Below are 18,492 nucleotides of genomic sequence, written 5' to 3' on the forward strand. Positions count from 1 at the left end.
GTGAGCACTGCACTACATATCGATGGCGTAACGTTTCGCGTCAGTGCCGGATGAACTTTTATGCCACCCTCACGGTAACCGCAAAACTCCTCCCCCTAGACCGAGTGGGGTGAAAATTCCAACACGGAAACAAGCACTTTTGCTTCCGACTTTATTTTTCGCGAATGTGTCTTGCCAGTGAAATCGGATTGTACTTTTGTCGGAACCCCCTCAAAACTTTACCCCGGGATGAAGATTTACCCCGTTGGGAAAGAAACTTTTGACGTACGAGCAGTGCTCATCCTGGCGGGCTGATGCGATCTAGCACGAATGCTTGTATCCATATCTTGAGGCTGTCTCTTTCTCGTCACAAGATCCAACACTTCAAATTCAATTCCCGACCAAGTAACGTTTGAGAGCTGATCGTACGTGACGGACGCGGGCAAGAAACTTTATGCCTGCCATGTCAAACTACTCTCCGGCACTGGTGCCATCCATCCATCGGTGGGCAAATATCTCAAAAAAAAAAAACACACACACTGATCCCACTGGCTACATCTTTCTCCGATTCACGGCCAGCAATGGGGGTTTGTTTGGTTGGAAAACAGAGCGAAAACTTTTGCACGCCAAAGCACCAGAGCCTTATTGTTTACATTTCCATCTCCTCATCTGTCCGGAAGGCAATGCTCGATTTTGATTCCCGGAAGCATACCCAGATGCTTCTGGCCAGGGTAGCAAAATAAAAGTGCCGACATTCCGTGCGCTATGGCACGAAGGTACTCTGGTAAATGTTGCGGTTTCAAACATACAAGACAATAAAAAAAAGCACACACACACACCGACACAACCGAACAGAGAAAAAGACACTTCAACTTCTTTGCCACACGCGCGAACTAGTGCAGGCTCCCCGGGAGAAAACTGTGCGGAACAATAAAGGATTCTATCGTGAATGGGAAGTTTCTTGGCGTGCCAAGAGCTCACTGGGATCAGCCCAAACGCTTCGCTGATCAATTTACTTTCCGTAGTAAGTTTTGATTTATCAACTTCCAGAGTTGCCGGAGTTGGTGGAAGCCCGATTCACCCGTTGGCAGTCGTGACTTCGGGAACTGATCCATTCTTCCAGCTTATGCACGACTTCCACAAGGCAAACGAAAGTGGCTTAAACCATTCGCAAACGGGGGTTCTTTTTCCTAGTGCAACACCTCTGTCGTTGCACCAAACCCCAAAGTTAAACAAATACTTTAATACCAAAACCCATCCCTTAACCTTGGGTACAGCGCTGTGAGTGGTGGAATCATGAACTACCGGAATGAAAAACAAAGGGAGAGTTTTAAGGTCACTGAAAACCGCAAAAAAAAATAAAACACACTTCGCTAGTATCTGAAAACAGAAGGTTTTGTGAAATGCAATAAAAAACGGAGTGAAACACAAACTCTTCAAAGTACTACTTTAACAATGCGGTACCATGCATCCTAGGAAGTTACGTTCCATGTTATTGAACCGCAATGGAACCACCCTTATAAGGGCTCATTCAATTATTACGTAACGCTGATAGGAGCTGGGAGGGGGTTAGTACCAGTGTTACGACTTGTTACATAGGGGGGAGGATGCGTTTAACTTTTTGTTACGTAAAATACAATAAGATGAATCTTTGATTCCCGCCCCATAGTTTATGTTTCAAAAATTAACTTATTTAAGAGATTTTTATACAAAATCCATGTCATCTATCTACTTTTGGACGTTTAAAGTTCAAGATTCTTCATGAGAATCTTCTGATTTTCTGATGATTTTCTCAAGGAATTTCAGTTTTCTTCATACGTCAGTTCAATATTCAATATCATATAATGCTCGGACGATCATTCTCGGAACAATGATCAATTTTCGATAGCTAGGACGTGCAGCATCATGATCGGTGCTGGTATCGCCGTGTTTGTAGTCAGCACTAATTTTAATGGTACTTAGTTCTTCGATGCTTATCAATTCATTTTATTTGTTCCCATCAAATGTTATTTTTTTATTGACTTTATAAATTGCTAATGTTCCTTTGAGTGTTTAATGACACAAATGGAGTCGCTAAAACTACATTATCAACCAATCACCATTGTTTTAGAACCTTCATCGAAAAACAATCGTTTCACTGTAGCGTGAGGAGTAGAGTTGTTTTGTTGTACTGGATCAAAGCAGTACACCATTTTATTTGAATCACGGTAACCTTATAGGGTTATGTAAAGCTTTTGGATATCTAGTTGTTGATTTAACATTGAATTATGTTCGAAGTAAGTTCAATAAATAGATGACAATTTTAGATTCGACTACTACAACAATTAGCACAAGGGGCAAAGGGTTAAGAAAATTTCAAGATTTTTTTTATAAACGTGGATGGGGGGGTCGACGAAATGTTACGTAATTAATAGAAGGGGGTTGCGTGCAGTTTTACCATTTGTTACAATAGGAGGGAGAGGGGGTCGAAAATTGTCAATTTTTGCGTTACGTAATAATTGAATGACCCCGAAGGCGGTATTATTTCTCCTTACTCGTTCGATTGGCACCAACAAACGGAAAGTTACCCAGCTATTGTAACTATGTCGGAAAATTCAATCAAATTCACCATATGAGGGGATTGTTTGTGGTATTTCAAAACCACGAAATTAAGAAACTTTTTAATTGAAATTCGCTTGCTGGAAGGTGCATCGAGGTTCGGGGCGCCTTTAATAAGGATAATAAAGTTACAAGCAGGATTTCAATTCCACAACAATTCCACTAGCGCTCTTGTGATATGATGTTCCTTATACTGATAATTTGCAATGATGTTCATTATTTATATAGTTTTAAAGCTCTCAGAAATGGAAAGAGCATTTGGAGTACATCAGTTTCAAAATTGCGTTTTAATTTCAATTGTATTTTAATAGGCTTGGTTTAACAGTTGCTCCACCGATGACCGTACGAATAAAAAACAGTTATCGAACGGACAGATGGCTAAGGGTAATAACAACGCCCGATCACAAACAAATCATATTCTGCTACATATAAACCGCCGCCCAAGGAGCGTTTAAAATATCGCCCATCTATTTTCACAGGTAGTGACAAAACGGTACGAATTTAATAAGAAATTTTAACGGAACCATCATGCATTTTTACACCATTTGTAAGATATCGTTCTAAATTAAGGTTAAGGTTTGCAGGAAATAAAATTTATGAATAGCTTCAACAGTTAGCACAGTCCTAGCCTAACCATCACCCGCTGATTTATATCGATGTTGAAAAATATTCGTAAGAAACTCTTCAACGAAAATTATCCCGATACGCCATTGCAAAATTATTCTCTAGAAATGATCACTGATAATAATCGTTAGAATCTAGAAAAATCGCCAAACATTAGAAGAACGACGAATAATGGTCCAGGCAACATTTATTGCAAGCTTATTGCTAGGGACAATTGATGCGCCAAAGCTACTTGACAAAATCAGTTTCTAAATCCCTCGCTTGATATCTCGACAACACAGAATGCAACACGAGACCAGGCACACAATACGTTACGGTGCGAGCGTACCTATGAGCATAATGCCGCGACGCTTCAACGAGTTTGTCGACTTCAACGGGTTCATCAAAAATAAAATCGTATGATGTACAAGGACCTTTTGCATTACACGCACGTTAGGTTTGAATTTGGAATAATCGATAAAAGCTTCAAAGAATTGAATCGAAAATATCTACTTCTAATAAATTCTGAAACAAAATTAGATTATTAATCAATTTATAAATCATAATTTTTACTTCTACTAAAAACTTAACACATCACATATTGAGGGTTAGTCACAACGGTTGTGAACTTCAATGATATTTACTAACATTGTTTTCGTATATATCCCCTTTAAATCTGTGTTTTTAAACAAGTTTCTATTATTATTTTTTTCTTTTAGATTGAACTTTTTTGTTTGCTAAATCGAGTGCCAATAAAGAGATTTTTATTATGTTCTCCGTGAAAAAAAGAAACAATAAAAATAATGCTAGAGTGGTGGAAAATTAACATCAAAGAATGTTTATCGATGAGTCTTTCTCTCTGTCGCAGCTTGTTTCACAGTTTCTATAGCGTTGCATTGCAGCATGTAGGGAGTACGTCATAGAAAAATCGTATCGTGTACAAGGACCTTCTGAATTACAGGCAGTCCCCGAGTTACGCTATTATAGCGGACCACTATAACTCGGGAAAATCCGCGTTAGTTCAATCCGGGAATAAATCGTTTATACTTCAAAGTTAGGTAGTTGACTTCCTTTTCTGCACTTAATTTATTCAGCAAACTCGGTTACTTTTTGATAGAATACATCTAAATAAACTTAAAACAAATGTTTTATATGACAAAGGAAGCTATTTTAGACCAATTTTAAACCTTTTTGCTTAGATTTTGTGCTATAAACTAATTCAGATTTCAAATTTCCAACAACCGCGTATCTTCGAATCCGCGTATAAGAGGATTCGCGTATCTCGGCGCCTCCCAATCCTAGGAACCCCCTTCGAATCCCAGGAACAGTATCGCAGCTATCTGCTTCATGGCTTTTCGAATGAGCAACGTGAGATATGTTGATTAAAAATTATTTACCGATTTACATCTGTCTCATAGGTCCCATGACATATCAGACCTATTAAGACCACGTAGCAATGTAACTATAGTTCATGATACAGTTTAATGCTTTTATTTTAACTACACTTTAAACCCACAAATATCAAAATGCATAACTGATGTATCGCACTCATAATACAAACTACAGAACATATTTCCTATTCTACGAACCACACGTTTCAACAACCAAATCATATTCGGTGCAACACTATAACAAAAGATCGTACCATCCATCATTCGCTCACCGTATTTGTTTGAACCAAAAAAAAAACCCTCAAACGATTTATGCAAATTGCTTAACACATTAAGAATACCACAGCACACTACCTACAACTAGTAGCGCCGGAACATCTTTAACATCGCCTTCCGGAAGCAGTGCAGTGCTGCGGTCGTGCGGGATAGGAGAAGAGAAACACAACACCACTTTTATTCGCTGGCCTGCTGGCTCAACAACCGCATCTGCGCGAAGGCGTGAAGACGTGAAGAAAATTGAAAAATATAAATCTCTTTATGTTTATTTTTCATAACGAGATGCTGATTAAACTACAAAACGTTCGCAAGCGCGACCGCTGCGGAGCGGCGGCACAGGTAAAGGCCGGGAAACAATGCAAAAGCTACGCGCGATTCGGTGCACGGAAAATGCTACCTCGTGCTGAAGCGCAATGTCGGCAAACGCTTCAAAGGATCACCACACCATCGTCACCCAGGGTTTGTTGGTTCGGGTTTTGCTTGGATCGCGCTCTCGAAGGACATGGTGATGGTGGTGTGCCGGTGCTGCACATTGAGGCCCGCTCCAAATGGCACGTTTTGTGCAGCCATTGTTGCTGTATGTTTGGATGAAAGATTTTATGATTTAATATCTCTAGGAAGAAGGTTCCTCCCGCATCGGGGAGCGCGCATCACAGAAAGTGAAATGGCAAAGCATCATCATGGAAATGAATGTAAGATTCATTCTGTTCCTGCAGCTTGTCACGATAAAGCGATATCGGGGGATAGTTTGGCAGTCCTTGCCCGAGACGCGGTGCTTCATGTGTTTTAGCAACATTCTTCGAGCGTTCAAAAGATTGCTATTCAAATATACTACCCCTTTAATGGTGCTCTTATTTCCGCTCGGAACCGTACCCGTTCCGGCAAAGGTCAAAGCAAAACGAATACTACATTCCAAACGTTACGATGCACTACCCGCACCATCGATGGAATGCGTCAATGAGATTTTCCCGTTGGAGAAATGTCAGTTTCACTTTCGTTTACTACACCAAACGATCGTGATTGTCGTTCGCCCATCATTATCCCGGAACCGCACCATGGCGACACACTTGAGGGTGCGGGGTGTGGACATGTGCCCCGCTGTCCATCGCGGTTCGGGGTAATATGTACCGGGCGATTGATCAGTTAATTCGCTCATCGCGATGCTTTCTCCCGGGTGTGCGATGTAGAAGTGACACTGAAAATGGCAAACCATTTTAACATGCTTCCAAAAACCACGGTCGAGAGCGAAATCGATTGCGCCTTTATGCGCCTCCACACCCTGCAGGGTTGGCTACTAATTTCTGCAAAACCACCACCCGTGATACATGGTGTGTTTGTGTGTGTGCAAAGAAGTGTGCGAAATGGATAGAACCTAAATGCATTCGCTCACAACCGGCGGTCGATCTTGGTTTTTGCTCGTGTTTGGTAAAACCCCGTGCCGTGTCAAAGTCGAAACCCGGCCTGGATGGAGGGTTAAATTTGTTCGACGTTATCGACAGCTTCGCCCGAAAGAGATTGACAGCCGACGACACCGCGGCACCGTACACCATTGAAGTGGCGGATAAAAAGGGCACCGCAGGACCGTTGTGCGGCAGGCGACAAGCCGTACAGACATCACCACCACGGCACTCAGGGAGGACAAGTTGACAAACGATCTCAGTCACCTTCCCCGGGCTGTCGCCGGGTTCTGCTAAACTGGAAACCAAATTAAACCACCAATCTTCCCGCTTCACTCAACGCTGCCATTGACCTTTGGTAGAGTGCAAAATTATAAAAAGTTCCTGTACGTTCGTTCTTCTCTATCGTTGGTAGATTTTTCGTGTGAACTTTCGGGGGAAAAAAGGTACTTTATGCTCTTGCATACAGCACCGGTCTACCGGTAGAAGATTTCCCTACGAATTGGTAATAAATCATGCGGTGAAAAGTTCCGCATTACCCGGCGCGAACTTTTCGTGTTCAACCGACCAACGCGGTTGGGAGTTCTATGAAAGAATATGAATGTTTTACTTAATCGTGAAGATTATGGATCGACTAAAACACGCTGGTAAATGATAAATTTACCGCTGCGCTCCCAAAGTTATGCAATATATTGTACAATTCATCTGCAGTCATCATAAAAGTCTGCGATGAAACGTTATTGCATACTTTCAGGCGTAATGAACACACAAGGCCTTCAATTTGTTGAATATCCATGCCTTTTCAATTTAAAAACATTATTCATATTCAACAATTTGGTTAATATTGCTTTATGACAAAAAGTAATCCGTAAAAAATCGAATTCATAAATTCTTCAAAATTAAGCAATTGATGACTCTCCAACAGTTGATACATTTTTTTTTAATTTTTACATATTTAAAGTACAATCAGTTAAGAAATTTTCACGGGTACTTTAATCGGAATATGAACCTCTGAAATTTAATCTGAATCTTACAAGACAAATATCATCAGTTCAGTTGAATTTGTCTTTGTAATTGAAAAATGGCAGTAGTTGTGTTATTTCGTTTTTATCGCAGAAGAAACCTTTACAGAAAATCGTTAAATGCTGAACATGCTATACAGTTTCATAAATCTTCTGTAATTTAAAAATATTTAGAGAATGTTTAATCTCCAGATGTTCTGGAATCGTCTGAATGTAGATGCATAGCCATTGATTTGATCAAAATATACTTTTAGATTAATGAATCTGATTCACAAATAATTCACCCTAAACTAATCAAAACCCTGCAATAAACAGCAGTAAGCTTTAACCTAATTGAATCTATGATAAATAATATAACCAACTTCCATTGTTTCAAATCCAATAAATAAAAAAAAACATATTCGAAATAGCTACGACAAAATCTCTTCAAAATAAGCTAAACTGACGTATGATATTAATCCAACACGGGGCCGAACACTTTTTCACCAAAGGAGAAATTACTGCAAAATTCGTCCAACGTCCCATTCATCCGCTTCCCTAGAATTAGCTTTTTGCTGTCACCCAGCCGGGACGTAAGATCCGATTGCGTACTACGGTATAGGTGAAAGAAAGCGTCTAATTCCATTCCTGCTTCCACAGATTAATGCCCAATATTTGTACATCACCCGAGACAAATCTGACGGAAAACGTTTCCCTACGTGCTTCCCAAGCCGGTGTTTTAACCATCCAAAGAAGCAGGAAACCCGAGTTGCACTAATTGTCCCACATTTAGAACAAGACCGTTCGGGAAATACACTCATCCTTTTCCCGCTATGCTTTGCTTTATAAATCCGACACATTCAACACCTTCCACACTTCTGCTCCTCATCCTTTCTGTAAAGTATCAGAACTGCACACTCATTGTTGAGACGGAAAAGGGGTATAGTCAATGTGTGCGACCACATATACGAGACTTCTCACACGGGGGCACGCGAGCCACACCTTTCGGGGCTTTACCTTGACCCCTTATGTGCAACCCTTCTCGATAAAAGCTTCTCAAGCTGTACTAAACGGCAAACCTCGAGAGCGCCTAAACGCTTCAAACAAAGAGACACTACAGCCACCATCAGACACATCACAGCACCATATACCAGCGAGTTCGTGTCTAGCTCCCGTAAGTACCTTGCTTCAGCAGTAAAGAAGCTTTAACAAAAAATACCGAGCGAAATCTAGTGAGACAAACGGTGCAGCGAATAAAAGCCACCGTAAAAAGAAAAGTCTTTTCCATCATACCCTACTTTTTTTTTAGCCAGCCAGCCAGCTCCGGTTGCGAGTCATATTTATCAAATGTCAAAAACTTTAATTGCTGTTTCTCGAGCCATCGCGCCTAGGCTTCTCCCGTCCCCCGTACAAAAAAGCTCACCCTTATGCACCTTTCCCCTTTCGTGCCAACTCTCAGCCATAGAAAACAAAATTGGATCCGGATCTGCGGGAACGAGTGTGTGGCACACGATTTGACATTTGGCGTCCCCAATCCACCCGTTTCGGCGAGCAGGCTGGACCTACCCCGTATCTCCCGTGCCCAATCTCATTATACCACGCTGAAAGGAGCAAACTATAAAAGGAATCCGTCGCAGAGCATGGCGACAAACGCCTTCAGACCCTAATCATACGGTCCGGGTGGGGGCACACAACCGGCACACGCCCGGCCAGATAGACGACATGCTGATTTTGCGTGATCTCGCCTACTAAATCTGGACGACCTTCTCTCCCTGCCAACCATCTCGGATTTCCTGCTATTCGTGTTGCACCCGTTGCGCGTCATACGCCGGGACCTTTCTTTGCGTTCGTTCCACATCAAATGTGAAGAAAATATCGCGCGCATTAAATGTGCTGCACTCACACTTCGTCTACGTTTGCGCGGTGGTGGTGCTATTATCGCGCCCTTCCCAGCATTTCAGGTGTGTTGTATAGCTGTTTATCAGGCAATCCCTATTACCATCCGTCGGATATCTCGATAATGAAGTCGTTTGTTTGCGACCGAAAGAAATTTCAATCCCCGGGAACCCCCGCTGATGGTGCATCTTTTCGAGCCCTCAATGTTGGTGGTGATGTTTTGCATCGCGAACCTTCATATCCTGGTATTGCGGCGCGTAGCGTAATCAATCCGTATCGTACACTGATAATGGAGCTCATGTTGTTCCTTTTTTCCTGAACGCCGACCTTCCCATCGACCTTGACAATCGAAACCTCCACATTATGCCGCCCGTGCCCCGGTTTGAACAGTTACAATGCGTCATCTGCACTCGGACCGACACGCACGCGTAATGGAAGCCAGACCGGCCAGGCGAAGTGCAAACGACATTACATCGTTTAAATTAATTGCCCCCCTCTGCACACGTTATCTTATCGCACCCTAACCGAGCGCGTTGTGTAAAGAAAAGCTTGCAAACAAATTCCACCCAAACCGGACAACACACCGATGGGTTGGAGTGTGAGTGTGGGTAACAGTATAACGCGCACCCATTGCGATGGTGGCGGCGGTGCATCATCAACGATGCCCGTTCTGCTTCCTACTACTTCTAATATACACTTTCAAAAAGAGAACACACAGCACATACCTTGTTCTGTTGGATGTTTTTCGACTGGTATCTCCTCAACAGCTACATACTCCCTACCAACATCAGCATCATCATCGTGTTCCTGTTCATCCGTGACAGGTACGAGGCCAGTTTCCTCTACCGTACCGTCCGGTACAGGGATATCACTCGGTACGGTCGATTCTTCATCGCCGTTCACCACCATCAGGTTGTCACCCGCACGGTGGTCATCAGTGGCCGCCGATTCTGAGTTCTGCACGGTCCCGACCGACAACAGCACATCCTCCACAACAGCTTCATCACTCACAGCGCGCTCAATGCCAACAATGATTCGCTCATGAATCTGTTGTATCTGCTCCGAACTGTCCTCGACGTCGAGCGGTTCGACTTGCGCTTTGACCAGCTCCTCAAAGTCACTCTCAACGGTATCGCCTACGACGATGTCTACGTCACCACAGATCGCATCGATATTGCTATCCGCGTCCACTTCCCGATCGTTCACGACCGTTGTCGTTTGATTCGCGTTTGCTAGCTCACTACCGTCCTCCGCACCCGTTTCGTTCACCGCACTTTCACCGTGTGCCGCTTCCATCGCCGCGTTATGCTCGATCGTTACCGGAATGTCACTGACTTCCCGCTCCTGCCGAAGATCGTCTGCCGTGGTCGTGCTATCGTTGCCTATGCCACCGTTAACGTGCGGCACCACATTACCGTCCTGGCAGGTAATGTTCGACTCTGTCTCCACGCTAACTTGCATCACATCTGCCTTATCAGTCGAGCTAAGTGTGTTGTTTACCTTTTCATCCGGCTCTGCCGTCTGGTGTTGGATTCTGGCCTCGTGCTTCTTCAACGATCGCTCAATCGCAATATTGTCCACCTCCAACGAATCATCCGAATCTATCGCATCGCGATCCTCCTCCTCATCTTGTTCCATCGGCGATACCTGATCACGCTCATCTTCAACATCGTTCATCTCATACTCCTTCTGCGAGATCTCCGAATCTACCACGATACGCTTCACCTCACTCATCGGTTCGATACGATGCCCAGCACCCGCTGTGATGACTATTTTCGTCGACGGTACGGAGGTATGTGGCAGTTTCGGCGATTCGTCATCGATCGGCTTCTTTCGTTCCCGCTGCTGGTTGTTGTTTGTGTCGTTGATAACAGTTTCTTCCGCCGTGTTGATAATAACTATCGGCCTAAATGAAGGGTGGAGAAACAAAAAAAAACGGGAACAATTATTATCACACCCCGATATTTTGGCGATATCTGACAATCAGCAGCATGTTTTATTGCAGCAGGTAGGGTAGGTAAATGATAAAACTTATTCCAGCAATATACTCACGAAATGCGCCTATCGCGTATGCAATATGGCGTTTTCATAGTAGAGCGCCTTGATGAACCGAATGTATGCAATATGGTATACACGAAAGCTTCCGCTCAACAGAAAAGCTTCAAAAAGCTTTTGAGCACAGTGGTTACACTTTGGACATATTTAAGCGTTTTTTGCTGGTCAAAAATATTATCTTTAAATCTATGTTCTTTTCATCAAACTTAATGCCTTGTTCCGCATGATTTGTCTGAATGATTACAGTAAAAACAAATGCAAATAAAATACCTACACACATCGAACTTACCCGTTATGTTGATGTTCCAGAGAGGAAAACTCTTCCTCCACTTCACCGATCGGTGGCAATAGATTGGACGTCCAGGGGAAGTTAAAGTACGCCTCGGACGGACCACCGGACACAATCTCCGGTGGACCCAGCTTTTCACCATCCTCATCACTATAGCCACCGTCACCACTGAGAAACTGTTCCGGTGTGGTTGCCTCGCGCGACAGCGAGCTGCTCCGATCGTCCTCATCCTCCGACCGACCGTACAGCTTCTCCTCGTCCTCATCGCTCGAGCTGCTCTCGATGTACGTATGGTCCTCGCTGGACAAAATTTTAATACACTTCCTAACGACCGACTCGGACGGTGGCAGCTCGTACCGGCCTCCACCAACCAACCCATCGCCGCTCGCTTCCGAACCGTGCATGGCTTCACCCCCGACGGATCCTTCGAATCTTACGGGCGATGCTGGCGGTGCAATAGCTTCAATGTCTTCCAGCGCTTGCAACGGTACCGATACTTTCGGATGAAAATCGATCAACCGCGGAAGATCTGTGGTTGTTGGCTGTTTTGCATCCGCTGACGCTTTCTCTTCGGTGGATGAAATTTCTTCCTCCTTGCTATTCTCGGTCAGTGCACACTCGTGAATCACTTCGGTCGCTTCTTGTAGCCAGCTTTGAATCGTGTTGAACTCAGACCCGAGCGGTGTTGAGCCAGCTGTCGATGGAGGTGATGTCTGTGCCGTCAGCGAGCCGGTTAATGGCTGCTGCACACCACTGTTCTGTACGGGTTTTGCCGGCTTCAACCTTGGCGGTGGTACTACGATCGGAATTGGGACAGGTATCGGTGCCCGCTTCTTCGGTTCCACCAACGCACCCTGTCGGGGTAAGGGCCGTGGTGGAACCGTTGCTTTTAGTTCGACATTTTCATACACCCCACTCGGGTCCACCTGCTGCAGTGGCGGTGTCGATTCCGTGGTGCTCTGCCGACGGCTTGCTGCCGACCTGCTCAGTACCATGTTTTCGTACGGCTGCACCGTCTGTATGGTGACGTTTTCGTACGGTCCGTACGGTACGGTTACGTTCTCGTAGTTGCGATTTTCATCCACCTTCATAATGGTGACATTTTCGTACTCGCCCGCAACAGGTGCGCCCGTGGAGACGGCCGTGGGACGAGGCTTTTCCGCCGCCGGTACTTCCAGTTGGACCACGTTCGATGTGGCAGCGATCGGTGCCGCAGGAGGCGGTGGTTTGAAGGTGAACAGGTTGGTCGTTTCGAACTTGCTCTCGAGATTGAACTCTTGCTCGAGCAGTGTGAAAGGCTTCAGTGCCTTGGCCAGCTCCGCACTCTGCCCGATACCGGCCGGTCCACCGTGCGACGGGATCGTATAGTCTTCGGACGAAAGGCTTGAACAGATCGAGAACTTATCCACCACGGTCGAGATGGTGCTGGCCGTGTCATCTGATTCGGAAATTAAATCACTAATGTCGTCCGTAAAGAGATTGCTGTATGTTTCCGCATCCGGTGGAGGTACGAACGATTCCGCCGTGGTCACCATCGACATTGTTCCCTGCTTAGACGGTGGTCCCACATCCGGTGCGTTCGGTACATTTTGTTGTTCTGTCGCCACCTGCTTACGTTTATTTAACTTCCGTGGAGGAACGGGCGGTGGCGGGGGTGGTGCACCTTTTCGTTCTGGAAGTTCGCCACCTCCTGCTTCTCCTGCTCCATCTCCAGTGATGCTACTCGTACCCGGAACACCAGCTCCTGTCTCACCGTAAAAATTCTGTACCTTTCCTTCTCCGTTGCGTACCAACAGTTTGATGGCAACATTACTATCTTTCAGACACTTCACACACTCAATGCGTGTCATCCGGCTGACGTTAACACCGTCAATCTCGAGGATCTCGTTGCCCTCGCGCAGATGCCCCCAGCTAGCCTGTACCCGCGAAGCAGGACTGTTTTCAGCACACGACTGTATGAACAGTCGCTGTATTTTCTCGTTGCTCTTTGTGCCACCCTGGAACTTCAGTCCGAACCCGAGCCGCTCGCCGGGTAACCGGTACACTAGCACCACTTCCAGTGCGTTCTGTCGTCCGCCCATTCGGCTACCGCCGTCCCCACCGTGGTTGATGGACAGCACCGTCACGAACTGTGAGTCGTCCGGCTCGTCACCGTGTGACACCTGCTCGTCCGTTCCGTTGACGGGTTTTGCAAGTCCAACCATATTGCTAAGCTCCACCGCACGGTCAGCGCCTGTTCCGCTGCTAGCGACAATCACGACCGGCTCCATCGATGGTGGTACGATCGGCGATAGCAGTTGATCATCTACCGACACTACGGTTACATACTTTTCCATCTTTCACTCTCACTTTCAGCTGCCAGCTCGGTTCGTCGTTACTGATGTTAGTTTCGTTTCGCCTCACTTGCCAACCAGGGCAAACGAAGGCCACCAAACGTCTTGGTTGCTAGATATCTTATTCGCTAGAGACGCACGCAAGAAAATGGCAAATGGATCGATCGAACCACCGCGCACAGCGTCCAGAAGTTCAACCCCGTTACACCCAACACAGCACGCAGCTTGCTACTGCACACCGCCTACTGTGGGAGTGCAAAGAAGTGTATTCGTCACCGGCCGGGCACTGTTACATGCTTCCGAGGTACGTTGTATTGGCTCGCAAGCATAATCCAGCAGAGTCCACCGCTAAGCTACCACTCGCTCCAATTCACTGCCAAATGTTGCGTGATCTTCTGGCGGATGATGGCGTCTGTGGATTAAAGAAAATAGAAACAAAAATCATTAAAACCAATCGTTAAGAGGGCATTTCATGAACGGTAGACAAGCTTCAATAGTTTTAGGATGATTTTGTTTCTTCTTTCACTCACATGCGCCTTCTTCTGTACTCATGTGCGCCTCTGATACATGGACGTTGTCCTAGACTGACGAAACCTGCTTAGCCGTGTTGGAGAAGAACATGCTCAGAAGTCTTTTTGCTTTTGAATCGATGTTGAAAAATAATATTTAGTAAAATTCCTCAAAAAAAAACTAATTTTTGCAGATGAACGTAGTTTTTTCAAGTGGCGGAATGCATACTTTTAGGGGTTTTATCTCATTATTCTTTCTCACCGGCCACACAAACCTCCAGCGGCTTGCCATGTACGGGAGATTTGCCAGGAAGGGATGTTTTTATTCTTCTTCTGTTCATATCATCGTTTGCCTCAAGGGCTATACTGTAAGCACGTCGAACTATCATAAAACTAATCCTTTGGCCTGGTCCTGTCGTGTGAAGACCGGCGCTGCAACATCAACTACACCGCCGGACCCGCTAATTATCTCATTTTTCGGGCAATAAAAATTGGCTCAAATCATTGCACATGGAACTAAGAAACAGTTTTTTTTCGCAACAGTTACTCACTCCAAACCGTTGGCTGCTGATAACGCCATTGGAATGATGTCTTGATACTTACATTTCTAAAATTACCAGACACACTCAAATCTTCAACTTAGCTAAAAAGCAACTTTTTTGCAACAACAATAGCAATGAAACATCGTACTTTGACCTTCATATAATCCAAAGCACGCAACTCTCTTCATTTTTCATCAAAACACAGTACCATACCAACATCAACGCAGTAACGAAAGTGAAATTTCCCAAAAAAAAAAACTAAATTTCGAACCATTTGCAAATGATCGTTCTCCGGCTGTATGGTAGTGGGTGATTGGGTTTATCATAATTATTGACTTCCATTTCCATGACCATGAACGATATATCGATTCTATCGCAATTCGACATCGGTACGATATCTCTCCCGAGGAGGCTGCATTTCCTTTCGGTTCCACCTCCAAAATCTTTCCCTTCTGTTTCTCTCTTTCCCGCTTCATCACCATTGCGGTGCGCAATTTAGCAACCGCTCGAACAATTCCGCCTATTACCGCTCATAAAGCCAGGCTATCTATCCCGCCAAGGCCTTTTCGAAGCGAAACCGATGCGCGTGCATCTGCCGCTTGCTAGCCGGCTAGCTAACAATTGCGTTCATTTCTTTCGAACGATACAAATTAGCCACATAGATAGTGGCTGATGATGATCGCACTGCCGGCAGCCGCAGAAAGGAAAGTAAATGCCAGGCGGCCACTCTTTCCAGACCGATCGGTTGGGTTGTTTGTTTGTTTCGTTCGTTAAAATCGAAATTAAATGATCGGTCTCCGGGCTGAACCGTGCGCTTTTTTTACGGATAGTGTCAATAAGAGTGATATTATCGTGGAGTTAATCTTCATAACTTCTTCAAAAAAATACTCTTCAGTATAACTACCGTTTAGAAGGACTTATATTAATCAATATAAGTTCAAGAATCTCACTGACGTCAAAAGTAATAATGCGATCACTTAGACACAGTGATGTGAATACCTATCTATACGGTATGTACGTTTGGGGCTCCTACCAAATTCTTCAAATATTATCTAATAGAAAATTGCAAATTTCAATGAAACAAAACTATACTACCAAACTATGGCACATCTGTGGAATCCTTGAGATATTTGCAATAATTGTTACGATACACTTTTTACTTGTATTGAGTGTCTTAGTGTCTTTATATAATTTTTCTTATCTTGTTTGTTTTATCACATTTACATCTACAAACTAAATTTGCAATCTTTAATTGCATAAATCCGTTAATTATAATTCTAAAAAATGTTAAATTTGAAACACAATAGCGAAATAAGAGTAGTCTCTTCCCATCAGGCTCAGTAAAAAAACATAATAGGTAAATAGTAAAACTGAAGGGATTTGGGATTGTAAACTTTTTTAGAAAATGCATATTTTATATTTGCCATAAAAAATTAACTTAACTGGACGGTTTGTGTAAAAATACTCTTATACACTAATAAAATTTCCGCTATAACGAGTTTCTTTTGTTGGCACTTACCTAACATCTAATGAAAAAATCCCGATATTTCAAAGAAATTTTCCGTAACTTCGGTTATTTTCCTTCAATATTTTTTTAAGGTGGAATTGAAAATACCCTATTTAGTATGCGTCTGTTTCCGCATAAAGCGTAAGTAATACAAAACTACTAACTCGTAGGTCGATGATCCACACGTGTGAACCAAGGACAAATGTTTGTTGGCAAAAACAACATAAGCTACTCAAGCATAAACTGTTCATAAAACGCAAAACAAAACAACAAATAAAGTCATAATAAAATCAATGCACAATTTCCAAACCCTTTTTTTTTGTCCGACACACGCACCCCCGATTGACGGTTGAAAGAAACACCCCCCGATGCCATTTTTAAAGGCGTTCAATGTCCGTTCAAAAATGTCCTCATTATCGATGAATCGATTCGTGGCAGGTCTAATCTTGCAAATTGACGATTGCATCGAACCACGAATCAACAGTCATACTCCGATACATATCTATCGCCCAGTCGCAGCATGATCGTTCGCTAATAAATTTTTCCAACTCTTCAAATTACCTTTCTAATGACAACTTTACAATCCACTGACATCGGATGATGACGATTTGCGGCGCCGGTTCGCATACACCGGGGGTGAGGAATTATTTTCACTTTTACTTTAATAAGTAAGCTTTACTACTGTCTGGCTGCTTACATTCCGTTAGCCTTCTGCGGGCGCAGTGATTTCTATCTTCTTTTTTAGCGTCCAAAAACAAAAAGAAAAACGATTAGATCATATCCGATCCGGTTGCTTCGGCAAGATGAACCAGCCAGAAACAAAACAAGCGTCCCTCATTATCTTCGGTGCCGCATCTACGTGCTGCAGCACCGCACGTTGGCGAAGATAATTGTTGCAGCATAAATTACACGACGTTCCGCTGGTTCCTCCACCTGGACTGATCGATAAGTAGTGGCAGACTGGATGGAAGAGCCAGGTACTAATCATGTTTTCCCCCTACATCTTTGTGTTGCCTATCTTCACCACAGTTCGAATCGTGGTGCAAAACAGTTTAATGTAAAGGCCGATTTTCAGGTGTGGATTGGTACCCGTATCCGAAACAGCAGCAGGTGAGCAGGTGAAACAGCATGCAGGAAAATTGCGAAAAATGCCAACCCCTCGTTTAGAGCCGCCCCGAAAGATGGCGTCAATGAGGTGCACAAACGGCACACGGTCTCTCTGCTGGTGCACAAGTGGTAGCGTTTTGGTGGCGCTCCGCTCATTTAACTCGTCCATCGCATGAGGTAATCTTTCGAGCGCACTTCCGATGAGGAGTGTTTAATTTTTCACCCATCTCATCGCACGCGGCCATAGCGCAACACATGCCGAAAACTGATCTAATTCGTCCACTTTGAAACAAAGGCAGATGAACCAAAGCGAGGGGAACCAAAATTAAGCACAACGCGCTAAAGCTCTTGTGTTACGAAATGCGTTTTAACACATAGCGCAGTAACTGTTGCCGGTTAAATGTGCGAATGGTACGAGGGAGTCAATCTCATGTGGACCATGAAGCGAACTATGTTGAATGAAGTCAGCTGAAGCGGATGCTTGCATAGTTTCCGCATCGGACTCCAACATAATTTTAAAATACTTCAATTTAAATGGAAAATATCCCTTCGACGTAGGCGGGGGGTTGGTCTATTATTGGTGCACGATGGGACATTTCAACAACTATATAACATACAACACGTATCACAAACAAAAAACGTTTGATTTTAGTTAAAACATAAAAAAGTTGTTAAAATCATATTTTATGGATGAATATGTGATGCCAAAATACGAATATTACAAAAAACAACAATGAATTAATTTCATTTTCACTTTGTTCTTGCTTGTTGCTTATTCAATTCACGATTTTAATTTTAGATTTGAAAGCACACAATTCCGCAGAGATAAAACAAATAATTTAAATACTTAACATCAAGCGCGGATTATCTTCTTTCCTCTCTCTTTGTTTTAACAGCCACTATAAACATGCTCAACAAAGCACGATCAAAAGCGCCATCAGTGGGTGACTTAACGATGGGTGAAACCCCTCCACCTCACCAAATCCATCCCGAGACATGTGTCAACGTG

At 43.9% G+C, this 18,492-nt stretch overlaps 1 protein-coding gene across 1 annotated transcript; it reads right to left on the reverse strand.

Moving 5' to 3' along the window:
- Window positions 1–4,931: 4,931 nt before the first annotated feature.
- LOC128718402 (uncharacterized) lies at window positions 4,932–13,821 on the reverse strand. The gene is made up of 5 exons (XM_053812029.1): window positions 13,239–13,821; window positions 12,250–13,178; window positions 11,486–12,198; window positions 9,867–11,047; window positions 4,932–4,981 (listed from the first exon to the last, which is right to left on the reverse strand). The coding sequence occupies exons 1-5, from the start codon at window positions 13,819–13,821 to the stop codon at window positions 4,932–4,934; spliced, it is 3,456 nt and encodes a 1,151-aa protein (XP_053668004.1).
- Window positions 13,822–18,492: the final 4,671 nt, after the last annotated feature.

Source organism: Anopheles marshallii, chromosome 2 (genome assembly GCF_943734725.1).
Source record: "Anopheles marshallii chromosome 2, idAnoMarsDA_429_01, whole genome shotgun sequence".
Classification (NCBI taxonomy): Eukaryota; Metazoa; Arthropoda; class Insecta; order Diptera; family Culicidae; genus Anopheles; species Anopheles marshallii.

Bases quoted from the DNA above. Each gene is read 5' to 3' on its own strand.
- LOC128718402 (XM_053812029.1), bottom strand. From the start codon at position 13,821: ATGGAAAAGTATGTAACCGTAGTGTCGGTAGATGATCAACTGCTATCG. The intron at 13,179-13,238 runs GTGAGACAGGAG...GAGCAGGAGAAG, and splicing joins AAAGGTACAGAATTTTTACG to CAGGAGGTGGCGAACTTCCA. The intron at 11,048-11,485 runs GTAAGTTCGATG...CCCTTCATTTAG, and splicing joins CTGGAACATCAACATAACGG to GCCGATAGTTATTATCAACA.